Source organism: Antedon mediterranea, chromosome 5 (genome assembly GCF_964355755.1).
Source record: "Antedon mediterranea chromosome 5, ecAntMedi1.1, whole genome shotgun sequence".
Lineage (NCBI taxonomy): Eukaryota > Metazoa > Echinodermata > Crinoidea > Comatulida > Antedonidae > Antedon > Antedon mediterranea.
This window is the reverse complement of record NC_092674.1, coordinates 30792155-30810446: the sequence shown is the minus strand read 5'-3', so window position 1 is coordinate 30810446 and position 18292 is coordinate 30792155. Positions and strand designations below refer to the sequence as shown.

Genomic DNA, 18292 nt, shown 5'->3' with positions numbered 1-18292 from the left:
TGCTCATTAATTTATATTTTTGTAATGGAATAAATTTGTAACGTGGAATAAGTATTTTGTTGTTACATTTATTTTCTAGTGTACTGCATTAACAATGTCCACTGACATCGTGGCCAATTCTCTACTAGAATTGTACATACAGTAACATAGGCACATTCTGTAATGCAGTTTCAATCTATCACATCATGTATTCCCTGTATCCTAGGCCTTAACATGATACAGCCACCGTATGTGACACTATTACAGAATGATATAGTACTAGCATCTAAAAAAAAATATTTATTTGAAATTACTAATGTTATGTTTCTTCTGTTGTATCTTCCTCTTTCTGCATTTTAGCTTGACATATAATGTACTGCAAAGTATAAGTGTTTGAATCGCATCTGAAAAAACAAACATATGCTAATTAGTACAGCCCTTATCACAGGTGTGCCAAAGTAAACTCTCCTTTTTTTATCCCAGGCGCTCCCACTAGTGGTGGATTCATAACATTTGTAGAGGGCATTAACCATTTTTTTTAATACTACTCTGAGTAGAGCAAACATCTAACCAATTACATAGCTCCTTGACACAAAGCTACTCCACATTCCTTGTTCATTATTATTTATACCAAGTACTGTATATATGCATCAAGTTTATACAAAATGTTAGCATTAACCTACAATTTACTTAATTCATCACGTCTTGTCGTGAGACTTTTCTGTAGTGTTCTTAGGAGTGCCATGACAGAGCTTGACTCAACCTTGATGCTAGGTCCATGTTCCAATAATAAAGCTTGACACCAGTCTAGATAGAATTCAACATGGTGGGAATTCTCCAACTGTTTTGCCACAAAAGCGAGTAGTTTCCGCACGTAAACATTTGCTAGTCCTTGGCAAACAACACTCACTAAAAAATAGGAAAATGATGTTATTGACAATATTTAATAGAAAATATTACATTACAGAAAAGTGTGTGTTATGTACAGTAATAATAATATCCAAAGAATACAGTACAGTAGCAGTATATGAAATTACAGGATCATAATCACAATAATCATCATTTCTAGTCATGTTAAACCAGGGAGTTGTTAAAACTCATTGGTTAACCCACTGCAGGGTGAAGGCCTCTCCATGTTGCCTCTGTAATTGTCTATGTTGTGCTGTTCTCATCCGAGGCAGGTTATTTAGCACAGATGAACAAAATCTGGATCATACTGTATTAATACAGTTCATTATTTTAATTACGCTGGACGTACCTTCATTCAATTGTGCCACAGTTTAAAAGTGTAGATTCCAAATACATTATTATTGTGAATGTACCATTTACCTTGTGATACAGGAATACTTTCTACTACACGCTGAATCAGATTCGCTTCATTGAGTCGGAAGCTCAACATTAGAGCTGATGACCATTGGCCTTCTTTTAACTCATGCATGACAGCATCAGGTGTGACATTTACAGACAACTCAAATGGGTCAAAGGTCAAGCTACTGTTCAACGAGTAAACAAGTAAACCTTCTGTTGTAGTAGCTGCCCATTGTTGACCTAAAAACAAGAAAATAAAATAAAAGATTAGAAAAAAACCTTAATTTTTTAACCGATGACAATTTATTTAGTTTATACTTGAAATATATAGACATTGTCTTCGATTTTATTTGAGGGTAGATTTTTTAAAATCTAACTTTTTTAAACATCAATAAAGTGGTATTAAAAAAATAAAGTTGAACTTTAACCTGTGGGTGAGAACCTCACACATGAGACCTTAGCCTCAGGAATATAGAATCTTGAACTCATGTCGCCCTTAATAACGCCTGGCAACGTGATACTTTGATTGTCGTTGTCTGTTGTGTCAATTAAGGCCATTGCTCCAAATTCAGTCATTTTATGACGATTCAACATTTCCTTTGATTTAAACATTATTATGGTTAAAATGCAGAAATAATTTTTTTATCGATCAACTTTATCACTACACAAAAAATTAACAACATAAAAAACAACACAAGCAAAAAAATACTTGACTTGAACAATCAGTAAAAAATAGTAACAAAAATAAGCATTTAAAAAATGGATTCGCATGACTTGGTGGTAAAGTGCCCATCTTCAAATTGTAGAATCCTGGGTTTAAATCAATGCATGATCCTTACCTGCATACCGTCAAGGGACATGTTAGTAGATATCTCAAACTTCTTTACCAGCATCTGTTCTGCAATGCTATAAATACAAACATTTTTAGACTTTCCTGCCGCCAATATGCATCTACCATCGGCAGAGTAACATAAACTTGTAAATGACCTGAGCATAAAAAAAATGACAAGTATTTAATTGTGGTTTAATTAATATGATCATCATTCAGTACTTTTACAAGTGTTGATAACTTTCACTTGTTCCACACTGTCTTTTACAAGTGTTGATAACTTTCACTTGTTCCACACTGTCTTTTACAAGTGTTGATAACTTTCACTTGTTCCACACTGTCTTTTACAAGTGTTGATAACTTACACTTGTTCCACACTGTCTTTTACAAGTGTTGATAACTTTCACTTGTTCCACACTGTCTTTTACAAGTGTTGATAACTTTCACTTGTTCCACACTGTCTTTTACAAGTGTTGATAACTTTCACTTGTTCCACACTGTCTTTTACAAGTGTTGATAACTTTCACTTGTTCCACACTGTCTTTTACAAGTGTTGATAACTTTCACTTGTTCCACACTGTCTTTTACAAGTGTTGATAACTTTCACTTGTTCCACACTGTCATTATAGCTCTCCACTTTATTCTTATAAAATCTCAATACATTTAATAATAATTATATTTAATTATTCACCTTAATATTTTTCACTATTTTTTAAGCCTTTCCCATAATACTGTACATTATATATAGGTTTATGTTTACAACGTTTATGATGATTTTGGGTAAAGAAAAAGAAATGTAAAACATCCCAAACAAACAAAATGCTATTACTTACTTAGAAGAAGCTGTTTTTTTGGCAGTAACTAACTGAGATGCTGAGCGCCCAGCACCAACATCAAACTTGCCTTCTACTGACCCGGTTTGAGTTGCATTTTCTACATCCCAAAATGTAATCTGAGAATCTAGTGTACCCACAGCTAATTCCTTACCATCAGGTCTAAATGCTACACAAAGAGCTGTAAAAATAAATCTAATCTCATGAGAAAATAAAATGGTAAACTTGTTTTATGGTTCCAATTTGTGATCTAAAGCTCTGTCTACACTTTCAAACTTTATGTGACAAAACATGTGTGATGTGCCCATATATGGTAGTATGTGACAAAACATGTGTGATGTGCCCAATTAATATGGTAGTATGTGACAAAACATGTGTGATGTGCCCAAATATGGTAGTATGTGCCAAAACATGTGTGATGTGCCCAATTAATATGGTAGTATGTGCCAAAATATGATGATGTCATATCACTTCCATATTTGGGCATATCACTACTATATTTGAGCACAAACTTGTTTTGTCAAACTAGACAGAGCTTTAATCATTAGAAATAAATCAACCAAATATCTCATATTTGTTTATTAATTGTTCTAACAATTTTGAGAATTTGATTTTTTTAATTTGTTTTATTTATACTTTTAATTGCTATTTTACCATACTTGTCATTGTCATTTGTCACTTACCATCAGTTGACAAATGAAGTGTTTCCCTTGATCCTTTGTTTTCAAATACATCCCATAATTTCACTGTGTTATCCCATGAGGCTGTTGCTAGCAACGCTGCTACTGGGCTGAAGTGAATACTAGCTATGGGTCCTTCATGTCCAGATAACACCTATGGGAACAGCATTTGAAACATTCATTTGTACAGATAATATATTGAATGGAAAGTTTTGTATAAAACTATATTCATCTTTCCTATTTAATGTCACATCTACAGTAACCATCCACTTCAACAGCTAGTCCAAACCCAGGCCTTTTATCATTTTAATCATTTTTATCACTTCTATATACTAAAAGATACAGACAGCAAACCTATAGCACACATGTGTAATTTGTAGCATGCCTACATTTTCAAAAACGACAAGGCCTACAAACCTGTTCAATTAAACATGAATGTTAAGTGTAAATAGAATCTCACCTCTAAGAGTCTACCATTTTGCATTGACCACACAAACACCTCAAATGTGTCCTGAGCACTTGCACAAACTATGTCTCCACTCACATCCAATGCCAGGCTAGAGAATTGTGTTGGTCTTGGAGATGTAAAGGTTTTAAAATTCCGGTATCTGAAATTAAAATAGGTGATAGGTTTATATGATTGCACATAAGAGGCAAAAATTAGGGAGTGGTTTTATACTTGGATCGTGTCCACATTAACTATAATTGTGCAAAATCGATGTTCAATAATGATAAATGATGACATGGATAAATGGATAATGAGATAAATACATACCTATGAAGATCAAAAGCTCTGACTGTTCCATCCAATGAAGCAGAAACGACGACCTGCCCTCTCTTACTAAACTCAACATCAGTAACGCCAGCAGTGTGTTCACTAAACGTCACAAAACAATACCCACACATGCTCCAAACTTTCACCTACACACAAACATAAGCATCAGATACAACATTAATGTTGAATGTTTATCTTGCATAAATGTGTTTATAATATAAGGTATCTCATGTGTATGTATTTTCTTTTGTATGTTGAGGGGGATGTTAGCATGATAAAATGTGATCTCAACCACATAATCTCATTATTTCTGGAGGAAATAAAGAATAATTAAGCTCTGTCTACACTATCAAACTAGTGTTATGACATAATCGTGTCCATATATGGGCACATCACATGCTTTTGTCACATAAACTTTAGTCTAGTGTAGACAGAGCTTTATACTGCAGTGATTCATTCGCTGTGCATACAGGAGGGGAGAAAGGAGCGTCCACACTTATGTGGTGGTTGGGCCCTGATGTTATAGAGTATTTTAGGCTGTATTAGTACAATTGATGAAGTACAGTATACTCAAGGGTGTTAATTAGAAATACACCCAAAAGCTAATTCCTTCTAACACCAATGGTAATCCCTTCCAAAACCAATGGTAATCCCTTCCAAAGCCAATGGTAATCCCTTCCACAGCCAATCCCTTCCAAAGACAATGGTAATGCCTTCCAAAGCCAACGGTAATCTTAAATGTGGTATCATCATCCATACCTTAGCATCTTCACCTCCTGTTGCTAGGTACTGGCCATCAGGTGAATAGGCAACACTTGTCATGTTGTTATAATGTCCTTGTTGTTTCATTATAAATGATTCACTTTGCCACTCCCATACCACTAGTTCACCACCGTTATGACACCCAAGTCCAATCCAATCGCCACTTATATTCACCGATATTGTAGATATTGCTCTTTCTCCGATACTAAAAAAAATTACGAAACAAAATTATTTATGGTATTTGTTTTGTTTGTTTTTATATACTTAGGCAAATTTCCAAGGATAATCATAAGTGAAATTCATTCACTATCCTAAAAGGTGGCAATCCAGTTCACATGATAAACATATACACAAGATGCTCTACATAAACAAAGTCTTATTACAAGTCTTTGGGAGTGGAGTTGTAATTAGGAATTTCTATTGATATATTAAGAGATGTTTTGAGTATTTTTTTTGTATTTTATCTTCTTACATGTCCAATTATTGTTACCTTAACGATTGTATTGGGTTAAAATCTGGCATTTCATGGATTTGAAAGACACCATTTGCGAATCCAGAAACCAAAATACGAGTTTCTTTATGATAATCCACGGCAGTTAGCTGTCGCATATCGCTTGGTTCATTCAAAAAATGTCTGAAAAAAATAATAAATTTTTTATTCTGCTAAAATTTAAAATCTCTGATTCAGCTAAATGACGGGAAAAAATTTATATTGTTAGCCAAAATGTCTGTACTGTACTACCAATAATAATTTAAGATTGAGTTGAATACCTGGCTGTTTTTGAGTAGCGTATTTTATCACTAGGGTCCAACTGTGCTGTCTTAATATCCTCTAAGTCTGCACTACATTCCCATGAAACAACTGCACCATCTCGACTACATGTGTAAATCTAGCAAACAATCATAGGATTACAACAATTACATGGTTAACTTCAACAGATATACATCCTTTCTTTCTTTCTTTCTTTCTGATTTGGCTCAGCTGATGGTATATATATATATTTTGTTTAATATTATTATTTATAGTAAATTAATTTCAAAGGAATTTTAAACTCTCTATTTATCTGATAAATTTGATTAAGAATGTGCTATATTAAGCATGATAATGTATTCTGTTATTTCATAGAAAGGGATACATCCAAAGAATTCTTCTCAAAAAACACTCCAACAATAGCGTCCTTGTGACCACCGACAGCAAACATACTAAGCCTTTCCATTGGTTCAGCAGCATAGATACGTGTTGACATGTCCAGTGAACCCACGGCAAATACACTGTACAAAAAAAAACCAATGTGTAACAAATAAGTTTAATGCTGAAAACAACTCTAAAAAACATAAAATGTTTTACTCTAATGTGTGCACCAAAAATATTGAAAGCAAATATTAGTAGGTATGGACAATATCATCCAAAACCTAAACTTCTTCTTTCTTTTCAATACCCATTTTTTATCTTCACACCATAGAGTAGCAAACACACACGACTCATCAATGACAGAATGAGAAATCTATAGTAGTATTGTAGGCCTATATTGGCCGTCAGAAAAAAGCTTTAACTGTGACTGTAAGAAATCATATCAAGCAAACACCAAGTCCCCTGCTTGACCCCTTGACCTACCTTGAGTCATCTGACCAACATGCACATGATGTATCATCATAAGCACCATGATAAACACGATGTAAAACAAAAGGATTAAAATTGATTTTGTTGCCGGGGGAATGATACACTTGAGCAATGTTCTCCTTCAGCACCACAAACTTCCTGCCATCAGGACTGAACTTGATGCATTCAACTTTCTTATGAAAGTGAAAATGATGTAAAATAGTACGGCTGATTAAACTACATAGTACTGCTGCTCCATCTGTAACATTAACACATTTGTTATGTTTTCTTTTCAAATCATTGTAATTAAATAATATCATAGTGGTTCTTAATGTAGTATGTTAGGCCTATATTATTTGACCTGTGATGATAAGTGTTACAGATATTCTAGTGATTCAGTGTCTTTGCCTACCTATCAGGCAATATATAGCCCAAATATTATACATATGAAACACCATGTGTGCCAAAACATTTATCTTTTTACCAATATAAGTTGAAGAGTGTGAAGGAAAATATCAGTTTAGTTTCGGTTTTACTTCACACAACAACATCTTAATTATGATACTAAATAAATAACTTACAATAATTTTCTAAATCTGTTATTATTTTATTATTCGTTGCAGCAGTGCAGTATTATTGTAACAATATGTTTTTGTAAAAGTAATTGAAAATTTAAATATCTAAAGATAAATTGGTACCTACCCTCATCAACAAGGATGGCAGTGTTTCCATTTGGAGATATTGCTACATAGTTTATGTTCTTGTTGGTTTCAATAGGTAATGTATGTGATGCATTACTAAAAAAACAACATGATATAAAGTTTGTATTGTAGTGTACTGTACAATACATACGTTTTCTTGGAAAATCCTCACAACAGTCAATTTTAGTTTTTAATGTAACTAAACAAAGTGAAATAATCAATTGAAAATATTTTAAGTAGACTTTTAATTGTATCACATAAATATCTCTACTATAATTATTAATAAATTAAAAAACATTATAAGAAACATTGTTTTCAATTTCTAAAAATTAGACTCACTTTTTTAGATCGAACTTTGTGATTTTATTTCCCACTGGACTAAAGATACTGTTACCATCCACACTGAAATTCAGGTTACCACATCGATATACCACTCCAAGTAGATTGGAAAACTGCAAACAAATTATTTTTTCATGCAATTTAAAAAACAGTAATATTTTTCTTTTAATTCTAAAAATTCTAACAATAGAAAAAAAAATTATTACATTTTTAAAAACAAATATCAAATAGTACGTGCAAGGCAAGCACACCAGAAAGATCAACTAACGTGGTCTAGTAGGACGAAACGACTCTTAAAGCAAAGCTTCCTAATGCCTGAACAATCTGGATCCTGCTGCCTGCTGTCTCACATCCACCTTTTCGAATGACTGACCTAGCTAGGCTAGAAAATAATCTCACCTTAAATTTGTCAAAATAATTCTAAATTGTTTTTAAACGTATATATATAAATCATTATTATACTAACTCACCTGGAATGAAAATTTCATTTTATATTTTTGGCTATAGGCCTGCTAATCTAGGCCTAAATCACCCCAATGTTTTTCTCGTGTTCGATGTTCGTCGTTGTTTAAAACCCACGTGTTGTTTTTGTTGATAACTAAACGTAGTCTCGAGGTCCAGACGTTTTAGAAGTAACTGCTGCTGATTATTTCTTCATTGGACACTCCATGACATGAAAGTTTAGGTAATAAAGAGAGATCTGAAGCCATTAATTTCAATTTTTATAGATTGTTTAATATGATTTGTATATGTTAAGTGTCTAATAAGCAGCCCGAATCAAGTAGAAGTATCTGATTATAGATAAGCAGTGTGTTAACTCTCTATTTGAGTCGTTCATACTTCTCTGGCTACAATCAGGATTTCCTACAATCACTGGACTGTATGATATAGTTAGCATCTATATAGTATACTGTATTATTAGTAAAATATTAGATGTTGTACTATATTGTACATTCAAGTAGAATAATAATAAAACCATTTACACTTTTATAGTTTTGTCAATGATAATCCGTTATGTTAAATAAAATTGAGTAAGTAGGGTACAGTATTGATTGACAATAGTGCATAGAGATATATTATATATTTTATTGGTATGCAATATTAACGACGACATGCAATCAGCCAACTAATAATTCTATTTAGAGATTAAAAATGTATAATATTAATATTGTTGTAACAGTTTAATGGCATCATGCTGGTGGTTATTCAGCATTGTTGTTCAATAATCTTAATTTACAATATAAATACTGAATTTAAATTTATTTTGTTTATCGCTATACTACAGGAATGCCAAAATATTATGAGGATAAACCAGAAAGCAAGCGACCTTGTTCCGGGTTAAAAGAAGACTTAAAAACATGCTTATTGGAAAGCAACTGTGTGCGCAAGGTAATCATAGAGTAATATGTGTCGTTGGTTGTCATCTGGACTTGTCATAACTGAGTCAAGGAACTGAGTGGTGAAGAAGCACAACCAAAATGTCCTTAAAATATTAGCAAAATGTCCCCAAAATATTAGCAAAATGTCCCTAAAATATTAGCAAATATTCCCAAGGAGTAACTGAGTCAAGGAAGTGAGTGAAGAAGCACATTCAAAATGTCCCCAAAACATGTCCCCAAAAATATTAGCCAAATGTTCCCAAAATGTTTGAAAAATGTCACAAACTGAAGGCTCCCAGTATTATAAAACACTATGATTTGTACTGTATCATTTTGTTGGAACAAACCATTCTTTATACCCTAAATTAAAACAGTGTATGTTTTTTTCCACAGGAGGGTAAAACGCCTAAGGAATGCTTACAACCAGGAGGTGATGTAGATAGCCACTGCAGAGCTTTGCAATACTCGTTCTTTGAATGTAAACGTTCTTTAGTAAGTTAACTTTTTATTTTCTTATTTGACTTGAGAAATACCTTCAGTAAAGCTCTATCTACACTATCAAACTTTATGTAAGTTTAGTTCTATTCATGTAGAATTCTAGACTTATAATTTCATGGTTGTCTCTAAAGCTCTATCTACACTATCAAACTTTATGTGACAAAAAATGTGATGTGCCTATAATAATACGGACATGATGATGTCATATCACTACCATATTTGGGCATATCACACTTTTTTGTCCAATTATGTTGATACTACAGAGCTTTACAGACAACCATGAAATTGTCAGTCTAGAATTCTACATGAATAGAACTAAACTTAAGCAGGAAACAGAGATCAATTAAAGTAATTAGACAAGTCTTAATGGGTCATGTGTTCAATCCTCAAATTTATTATGGTGCTAAGTTTAATATTTTCCTTGTTTCATTTTAATATAATGACAATAATCTGTTTAATTTATATTCAGCTTATGTAATTCATAATTTTACACTGTTATTTAGTAATCTCTGTCCTTCGGTTATTTTCAGCTTGATACAAGGAATCGATTTCGTGGCAGGAAAGGTTACTAGAAGAATCTTATCAGCATACATGATTTGAAGTCATTTATTGCATTTGTATAGAACACTTCTATCCTATACTTAAGTATGCAGTTTGTTATCCAGATAAAGTACCACCCACAAGCTATTGGTACTGTGTTAAGATATTGTATTGTGGTCCTGTGTTGTAATTTGATGAGTATGCCATTGTTTCAGCATATTCTCCAAATGTGAATACCACCGGTATGTTCAGAAATACAGCATATTTTTCATTGTAGACAAACATTGTTTTAATGCATATTGTTTAAGCATGATCTGCCACAACATGATTTTTTTCTCTTTAATTTGGTAAACTCTGTCTACACTATCAAACTAGTTTGACAAAAAAGAGTGATATGCCCAAATATGGTAGTGATGGCATCTTCATGTCCATATATGGGAACATCACATTTCTTTATCACATAAAGTTTGATAGTGTAGACAAAGCTTTAGAATTGTGGCTGTGAAGTATTAAACTAATCATATGATAAGGCTACAGTTTAATATCTTCACAATTTGAGTGCATAAGATTTGTTGCAATTCCTGCTAGGGCAAATATTGATAAAATAAACTTTTTTTTGAATAAACATTACTGTCATTTGTCAATTTTTTTAGTTTGAAAAATAAAAAAACAAATTAATGTTTTCATACTACTACATTACAAACATTTATTTCACTCTTGATAAATAATGTACATAATTTTTTAGATGTGTATCTTAGATGTTACTGCTGCTATAGAAATATAAATACTGTTTTAGCAAAAATGTGATACCTCTGGCATGATATCTCCCTTACAATATGTACATTCTTTCAATGTAGTTTTTTGTGGATTCCACTACCTTAATGAACTCAAAATAATCACCCCAATCATCAGCCTAATGAAATATACAGTGCTTATAGGATACAAATTAGTTATGTACACTTAAAGAGTTCATTCTATGTTATGGTGTCAAAATCATGAAACCATTTTCACAAGCACTTTATGATGAATTGAAATTTCACAATGTCGCCCTCTATTGTCCAAAATAACAAAATCTGGATTTAATGTTGTTGCCAAACAGTTCACAAATATTTAATTGACATCATAAATGAATGCGTTCAGTTTCAACAGTTGTCATGCTTTTGGTCAAATCTGCTCTTGTTGTTCTTCACCATATATATGAAAAATGTCAGAGCTTCTTTCTCAACGACTGGTATTGTTTTGAAATGCCTTGCCACCGTCTAATAAAAAATAAATCCAATACTGTTAATGTTAAAATCATTTTATAACATGTCATATAAATGCACAATTTTGACTGAGATCTTAAACACAGCAAAAGCAAAAAAACTATTACTAGAGAGACCATGGAGAAATAAGTTAGTACACCCATGGAGGTAATTATACCTCCATGGTACACCAGTAGCAGGTTTGACCTTCTAACACTGGGTTACATTACACACATGTACTGTATACTACAGGGAATTTGAAGGTTGTTCTCTTATAACCTTGATAATCCAGACAGTTAACTCATTTTGGTAAAAACATTGAATGAGGAAATAACTGGATGATAAAAGCATTTTATGGCATAGCATTTATGCTAGGCATAATTTTAGAAAATCTAGCATAATTTGAAAAATTAAATTCTACAAAAAAATCTAGTTGACCCAATCTAGCATAATTTGGCCGAAAAACCTGAAGACTTTTTTTTTGGGCATAAAACATACACATACACTGCCCTTTCATTATTTGTTTTTGTGCTATTTTGGCCGTAATTGTGCCTGGCATAATTTTGTGCTGCCACCTAGCATAATTTTATTTCCATCACTGGCCACACAAAGTCATAAGCTGAATAGTAAATGGAGTTATTGTAACATTTTAAATTTACCTCGGTCAGTTGTGCTTTATTTAGACCTGGTTTAGTTTGCAGACGGAAATGCCGCTTATAACGTCGCAAAGTGTTCACTTGCAGTTGAAATAAATCAACCTAGGAAAAAAAAAGCATTTTTTTTTATTATACAATGACTAATAAATAAAGAGAGAGATACTGGGTTAAGTCTGTACTTAAGAAAATCAAATCTTGTACAAGACTCCTATGCTTTTCTGATTTTTAATAATAACAAAAAAATTATGTTTTCTCAGATATTACAGTAGGATATTATTATTAGCTCAACTTTTGCAAGACAACTTTATTTTTGTAGGTTTGTAAAAATCTGAAAAAATTTCGAGCAATAATTTGCCTCAGGTGCGTCAAACTCTCTGTCAGGTGATATTCCACGCTCTTCGTCACTCTCTCGTTTCTTGCGTTTATTCCGTACGCTCTGAATTACTGCTTTGTGATAGTCACATATGTAAATATGCCGCACCTGAAAACCAATCAATTAAATGATATTGTTAGTACAGTAAATGTTTGTCTGTATTTATCCATTTTTGTGCTAATGGTATTAAGAAATGCATTGTATAGGCCCAATGTTAATTTATGTTTTAGTGTGAATCATATTATAAGTGGTTACAATGTACTATGTTTCACTCACACTATGATCAATGTTCAGCTTCAGTTTTCTTTGTTGAACTGTTTTTGCAATTCTTTTACTATAACATGCATTTCCAGCCGCTCTGCTACACCTTTCCCCATCATCCACTAAACAGCATATTTGACCATGTCCACCATCGTGAATGTCATCCTCAGTGCTAAAGCCATTCATTATTTAATTTTCGATGCCTAAAGAAAAAAAAAGGTTTCAATTAAAAAATAATTACTACCACTACTACCTATTTCTTTTTTACGACACATTGAACATTCTCAAAAAATTTCATCTAATTTCAAATAGATATTTCAAAATAAATGTTAACTTGACCACTGGTTTAACAAAAAAGTTAACACATTGACCATTGTAAACTTAGGTAGCAGTGGGCCTAGCCTTTATTAAGTTATTTTATAAATAATGTTTTAGCCTATCTATACTGTATATTTTAAATTGTAGGCTATGTATCAATTTATCAAATTAATCCTAAACTAAATTTAATTTAGTGAGTTCTTCACAAAATTTTATTTTAATAAAATTGTAATGACACTTCTTCCTATCTTCTTAGGCCAACCTAACTTTAAAATTATTTTCTAATCCTACCAACATGTTAATTTTAGTGTCTTAAATGATCATTCAAGCCTACCAATCGTAGGCTTGGTGTACCCTCTCTAGCCCCGCAGCCGCGACCTTCAAATCAAGGAATCTAGAGCCTACGTATAGGCCTAGGCCTAGCTTTTACCAACATATTCACCATTGATAGGTCTAAATTAATACCTATAAATATTTTAAGAATTTAGACTACGATTAAAGCGTGTCTAATAAATCAATATTTAACAAAAAGGTATACCAACCCTGTATGCATTGAATGTTTTTACTCTGTTTTTGTTTTTTCCTAGTCGAGTCGACCTTTATTTTTTTCTGCACAAAATGTGTTGTTGATCATTGGGTTTTTGTGCAAAGATAAATCATGAATATGCAACACGCTCGAGAGCAGACAGGGCATACAACGCTAGTTATTTTATATGGTAAGATAAAAAGGAGACCCAAGTAATTACACCAATATGTAGAATATATTTAGTATAATATGTGTATAGTATTGGTTTATAAAGATTTTTTATAAAGAAAATAAAATTCTGAAAATGACTGTCAATGGTGTCTTCATTATGTCTATTTTATAACAATAAGCAACGCATTGATATAGGAATTCGATCAGTATGTAACTTAACACAGTAGTACAGAAATACACTGTCTCCCGCTACATGGTCACGTGGCGGAAATGTTTGCTATATCTAGGCGCTGATTGGTTAAACGTTCCCACACTGTTTAAATTGACCAATGAAATTGCCATATTGGTTGCCTCATGTTTCTGTACTACGTTTTGCATAAGTAGCGTGGGGTATAGCCGTGCGTTATAATACAGAATACCCGTATGGTTTTGTATTCATAGTTGTTGGACGCTTGAGAAGTAGAAATAAGGTAAGTTTAACTGCATATTTTTCAAAGCACGATCAAAGACTTGTTGAGAAAAGTACTGGGTGATATAAAAAAAATATATTCAAAGTTCATTAGTATGTTTTCAGAGGCTAATTTGTGTTTTCAATAGTGATTTTGGTATTTTAAAGTGAGCATACCCGAACGGCATTCAGATGCGCCCAGTACATAACACTGGTCTTCGCCATGATGTATTGCCTTGTTGAGCTTTTTCACTGGAATTGTTCTTAATTTAAAATTTATATATTTGTAGTTTTACAGAAGTATTAGTAGTTTTCGGTTTAAATGCACAATACTAATACTCTCGCAAAATATTAGTTCAAGATTCACTTACAGAATCGAGAAATAAATGGTTAAAAATACCACCCCTACCTCTCCGATATGAATGTCTATTCCGTCTATGAATTTCTACCAAAAACCTGGCTATATCTTGCAATATAGAAGCCAATTCAATGCAAAAGAATAGGACTTTTGGTGAAAAATAACGAGAATCTATTCAGGACGAAAATTACCAATACTTTAGTATCTACATGGTAAAAATGTTTGATTTTAAGGGGTGTTTCATTCATGAGAATAAAAATGACGTTTTCGGGTGTTGTTTTCGGCTTTGTTATGACCCCGGTTTTTCGTCTTCTCGTGTTATAATTTTGAAGCCTGTAACATGTATGTGTTGTCTATCTCTTCATTGCATAGTGTATCTTGATTTGCCATACTAACCAAAAATACTCGATAATTTTGATAGCAATTGAATTGAGAAATTCTGGCGTATACATACGAATTTATAATGATTAAATGTCGTGTCTGTTCACGAACATTCCATGTTCGTGCGATTTAATGGCGGATTTTTGATGTTTGATAGATATGGCTCTGCAACTGATTTGCATATTCTTGTGTTGTGTATTTTCATAGTACAGACCTGTAGTATCAGTGTGATTACGCATAGGACCATAAACAATGCATTTTGATATCTTGAAAACTAACTATTTATTTTTCATATATATCGTAAAAAGATTTTATTTAATTGATTGAAATATATAGTTTCTCTCTCAAAAAGAAAATTAAATTTGGATGAAATAAATTAAAAGAAACTTTTAAATTTTGTAATTAATTGGCAACACAGTTTTTGCTTCATATGACAGGTCTGGTAGTCAATTTGGGATAAGTTTTAAAATTTAAATATGAATTTTCTCCTTAGATTTTACAGTTTATTATCAATTAATTTCAATACAACATGGGAAAGAAAGCAGGAAAACCTAAAGGAGCCATGTCTGGCTACGCCTTTTTTGTCAAGAAATGCCGAGAGGAATTGAAGGAGCATGTGGAGTTTGCACAATTCTCAAAAAGCTGTGCTGCTCAATGGAAGGTAAGCACGTTTAAATACATGTATTGTTCTAATCAAACACCCCTTTAATCAAGAAATTTGTATGTGGGTAAGTTAAAGAGTAAAATATCCAAAATTCAGCCAAATACAGAATATAAAAAGATAAAAAGTTTTCTACTGTGGAGCAAAAATATTGATTTAAGATTAATTCTACTATTTTTGATAGTGAGTTTTATAATTATTAGCATTTCTGTTTTAATTTATATCTAACTTTAAATCTATTAATCCATTAATAATTATCAATTTATATACCTTTTTTCCTTTCCATGTGTAATTTTTTTATGATGTTCATAATTTTAGTAGTTGAATTTACTTTTTCTTTAACACGGCCTTATGGAAGAACACATTTTGTGGTGAACGAGCCTCCATTTTAAAAGGATTTAAAAAAATTAATTTTATTAACCTTTGTCTTGCATTTAGTGTAAAACTACTATATTGTACACTAAACAGTATAAGAAAAATATCGCAAACAATGATGTAGTTAATTTCAAGTTACATTATTTTTAATTTCGGAGGGCATGATGAATAATATTAATTAATTTCAATTTTATAGGCACTTGAAGATCCAGAAAAAGAACCATTTATGAATTTGGCAAAACATGACAAAGAAAGACACAGACGTGAAATGAAGGACTATATACCAGAGAACCCAACGGTCGGCAAAGGGCGTAAACGACGAAAGAAGGACCCTAACGCACCAAAGAGAAATTTGTAAGTGTCTTAAAATGACTCAACATCCACACCTTTTGCTAATAATGGACTTCTAAAGTAGCTTGGTTACATTTGAATAAAAGGCCATGGCTTGGTCAGGTACTAATGTGTGTAAGACAAAGAAGGGTGGGGTCACTAATGTGTGTAAGACAAAGAAGGGTGGGGTCACTATTTCACCAAGCCTATGCTCAGCATTGTTTTGTTGTCAATGCTGTTAATCTGTTGTAAAAATTATTCAATTCTCTTAATAATTACACGTTGAGTTATCAAACTAGTTTGGTAAAAAAGTGTGATGTGCCCAAATATGGTGGGATATGCTTAAATATGGTAGTCATATGACATCATTGTGTCCATATATGGGCACTTCACATTTTTTTGTCACATAAATTGTTTGTTCTTTATGCATACCAAATAACAATAGTGATACATAATATAAAAAACACTTTAGTTAATCAATAAAAATTCTCTTTATCGACCTCAACTCTCACTATAACATTTTTTTAATTAATAAGTTTTATCTATTCAAACAGGTCTGCATTCTTCTTGTTCAGTCAAGATGAGCGAGCTGGAGTGCGAGAAATACATCCCGACTGGAACGTAGCGTCAGTCGCTAAAGAACTGGCTATTAAATGGAGAAGTATCACGCCTGCCCGCAAAGCAAGTTATGACAAAGATGCACAAAGAGATAAAGAAAGATACTTGAAGGTAATTTAGGGGATTTAAAGCAAAACAATATTCAAATGGGGTTTTGGTTGAATTTAATTTTTATTAAAACTCAAAAAATTATTATTTTTTTTTTTGTCTATTTTTGGGGGACAATACATCTCTAAATGTTTTATGGGTTTGTTTTAGGCAATGGAAGCATACAAGAAATCGTTAAAATCACCACAAGCACAACAGAAGGTACAACCGCAGCAAAAAGCAGCTCCAAAGGGTGCAAAGAAACAGAAGAAAGACGACTCTGAATCCGGTTCAGAAGACGAAGAGGAATCGACATCAAGCGATGAAGCCTCATCATCCGAAGAAAGTGATGAGTAAATAAGTGGAATGACACGTCGGTCTGCATCCATGCGGTGTAACGCCCATGCCTTGACTTCATGCTGTTCGTAGAATTCTTGGAACAAAAAGCTTGATAATGTCGCCATGTGGATTTCCTTGTATGTATGTACATAAAACGTGCATGAGAAAAAGTTACAATTAGATTGAAAAAAAGAAAAAATTAAATAAAAAAAACTGTTAGGTGGCTGAGAATATTGTGCACATTTGTGGCTTACTGTAGGTTTTATCCAGCTTACATATTTTACACTAAAATGTTACATAAAATTATTTTAGTCTTGTATTATGAAGGAATTTAAGCAAGTATTGGAAAAGAAAATATTGTAATTTTCTAAATTCTTTTCCGTGTCCAAAGTTTGTACAGAATGGCCAACAAGTAATATTTTGAAAATGATTGTAAAAATGTCGCGTGTGAATTCTGAAATCTAGTTGGCTCGTCGTTAAGCATGTCATTTTATTCATGTTGGGAGAAGAGTTAGCAGATACTTAAAAAATCAAAAACATGTAACTAGACAGCCATCTTGTTTTATAGGTTGTTTTACGATAGCATGTTCGCTTATTGATTATTATAGCTGTTTGTATACTGCTTTTTTTAAATGTAGGTTTTGAATGAGATTTACTCAATAAAGTTATGTTTTAGTGTATGTTTGTTTCAATCTTGTTTACTTTTCACATACCTAGTAGTTTGGGTTGTTATACCAACATTGTGTCTAATTCAAAGAGTTATTATTCTTAATCTATAAATACCAAATATACAACCACTCTGATACTTAGCAATGCAAAATATTTCTGGCTAAATTGAAGTATTTTATAAGCATTTCTGACGTCGCCAATATATTGATTTTCCTGATGAATCAATAGACATTGTCTTGGTACTGTATACCGGC

At 32.4% G+C, this 18292-nt stretch overlaps 4 protein-coding genes across 5 annotated transcripts in view; 2 read left to right on the top strand and 2 right to left on the bottom strand.

Annotated features, from left to right (window-relative positions):
* LOC140050450 (cytochrome c oxidase assembly factor 5-like) overlaps positions 1 to 10553 on the top strand; it is a 31153-nt gene extending 20600 nt beyond the window's left edge. Inside the window, exons 1-4 of one of the 2 annotated variants that reach the window (XM_072095633.1) lie at positions 8407 to 8491; positions 9092 to 9195; positions 9579 to 9677; positions 10214 to 10553. In XM_072095633.1, the coding sequence (XP_071951734.1) occupies positions 9094 to 9195; positions 9579 to 9677; positions 10214 to 10255 (243 nt within the window). In that variant the 5' untranslated portion in view covers positions 8407 to 8491; positions 9092 to 9093 and the 3' untranslated portion in view covers positions 10256 to 10553. Of the gene's footprint in view, positions 1 to 8406; positions 8492 to 9091; positions 9196 to 9578; positions 9678 to 10213 lie in introns of those variants that run through there. The other variant, XM_072095634.1, reaches the window with a different exon arrangement.
* LOC140050443 (periodic tryptophan protein 2 homolog) lies at positions 40 to 8375 on the bottom strand. Its single transcript, XM_072095627.1, has 17 exons — positions 8277 to 8375; positions 7807 to 7919; positions 7469 to 7563; positions 6782 to 7025; positions 6303 to 6438; positions 5938 to 6056; positions 5657 to 5800; positions 5164 to 5371; positions 4405 to 4550; positions 4090 to 4237; positions 3633 to 3783; positions 2950 to 3130; positions 2127 to 2274; positions 1716 to 1884; positions 1309 to 1527; positions 663 to 888; positions 40 to 383 (listed from the first exon to the last, which is right to left on the bottom strand). The coding sequence occupies exons 1-17, from the start codon at positions 8292 to 8294 to the stop codon at positions 299 to 301; spliced, it is 2550 nt and encodes an 849-aa protein (XP_071951728.1). The 5' UTR covers positions 8295 to 8375; the 3' UTR covers positions 40 to 298.
* A 347-nt stretch (positions 10554 to 10900) lies between the features above and the next one.
* Positions 10901 to 13739, bottom strand: LOC140050447 (histone deacetylase complex subunit SAP30L-like). Its single transcript, XM_072095631.1, has 5 exons — positions 13618 to 13739; positions 12773 to 12960; positions 12479 to 12604; positions 12127 to 12225; positions 10901 to 11482 (listed from the first exon to the last, which is right to left on the bottom strand). The coding sequence occupies exons 2-5, from the start codon at positions 12941 to 12943 to the stop codon at positions 11366 to 11368; spliced, it is 513 nt and encodes a 170-aa protein (XP_071951732.1). The 5' UTR covers positions 12944 to 12960; positions 13618 to 13739; the 3' UTR covers positions 10901 to 11365.
* Positions 13740 to 14133: 394 nt separating this feature from the next.
* On the top strand, positions 14134 to 18049 carry LOC140050446 (high mobility group protein 1 homolog). The gene is made up of 5 exons (XM_072095630.1): positions 14134 to 14242; positions 15453 to 15620; positions 16192 to 16349; positions 16880 to 17054; positions 17202 to 18049. The coding sequence occupies exons 2-5, from the start codon at positions 15489 to 15491 to the stop codon at positions 17385 to 17387; spliced, it is 651 nt and encodes a 216-aa protein (XP_071951731.1). The 5' UTR covers positions 14134 to 14242; positions 15453 to 15488; the 3' UTR covers positions 17388 to 18049.
* The last annotated feature ends 243 nt before the right edge of the window (positions 18050 to 18292 follow it).

What these genes read in the sequence shown, in the direction of transcription:
- LOC140050443 (XM_072095627.1), bottom strand. An exon ending in CGCTACTCAAAAACAGCCAG is followed by an intron (nt 5,801 to 5,937) that starts GTATTCAACTCA and finishes TATTTTTTTCAG; the next exon opens with ACATTTTTTGAATGAACCAA. An exon ending in TGTCCCTTGACGGTATGCAG is followed by an intron (nt 1,885 to 2,126) that starts GTAAGGATCATG and finishes TTTAAATCAAAG; the next exon opens with GAAATGTTGAATCGTCATAA.
- LOC140050447 (XM_072095631.1), bottom strand. Translation starts at nt 12,943, where the DNA reads ATGAATGGCTTTAGCACTGAGGATGACATTCACGATGGTGGACATGGT. An exon ending in AGCTGAACATTGATCATAGT is followed by an intron (nt 12,605 to 12,772) that starts GTGAGTGAAACA and finishes ATTGGTTTTCAG; the next exon opens with GTGCGGCATATTTACATATG. An exon ending in GAGAGTTTGACGCACCTGAG is followed by an intron (nt 12,226 to 12,478) that starts GCAAATTATTGC and finishes TTTTTTTCCTAG; the next exon opens with GTTGATTTATTTCAACTGCA.
- LOC140050446 (XM_072095630.1), top strand. Translation starts at nt 15,489, where the DNA reads ATGGGAAAGAAAGCAGGAAAACCTAAAGGAGCCATGTCTGGCTACGCC. An exon ending in AACGCACCAAAGAGAAATTT is followed by an intron (nt 16,350 to 16,879) that starts GTAAGTGTCTTA and finishes CTATTCAAACAG; the next exon opens with GTCTGCATTCTTCTTGTTCA. An exon ending in ATAAAGAAAGATACTTGAAG is followed by an intron (nt 17,055 to 17,201) that starts GTAATTTAGGGG and finishes GGTTTGTTTTAG; the next exon opens with GCAATGGAAGCATACAAGAA.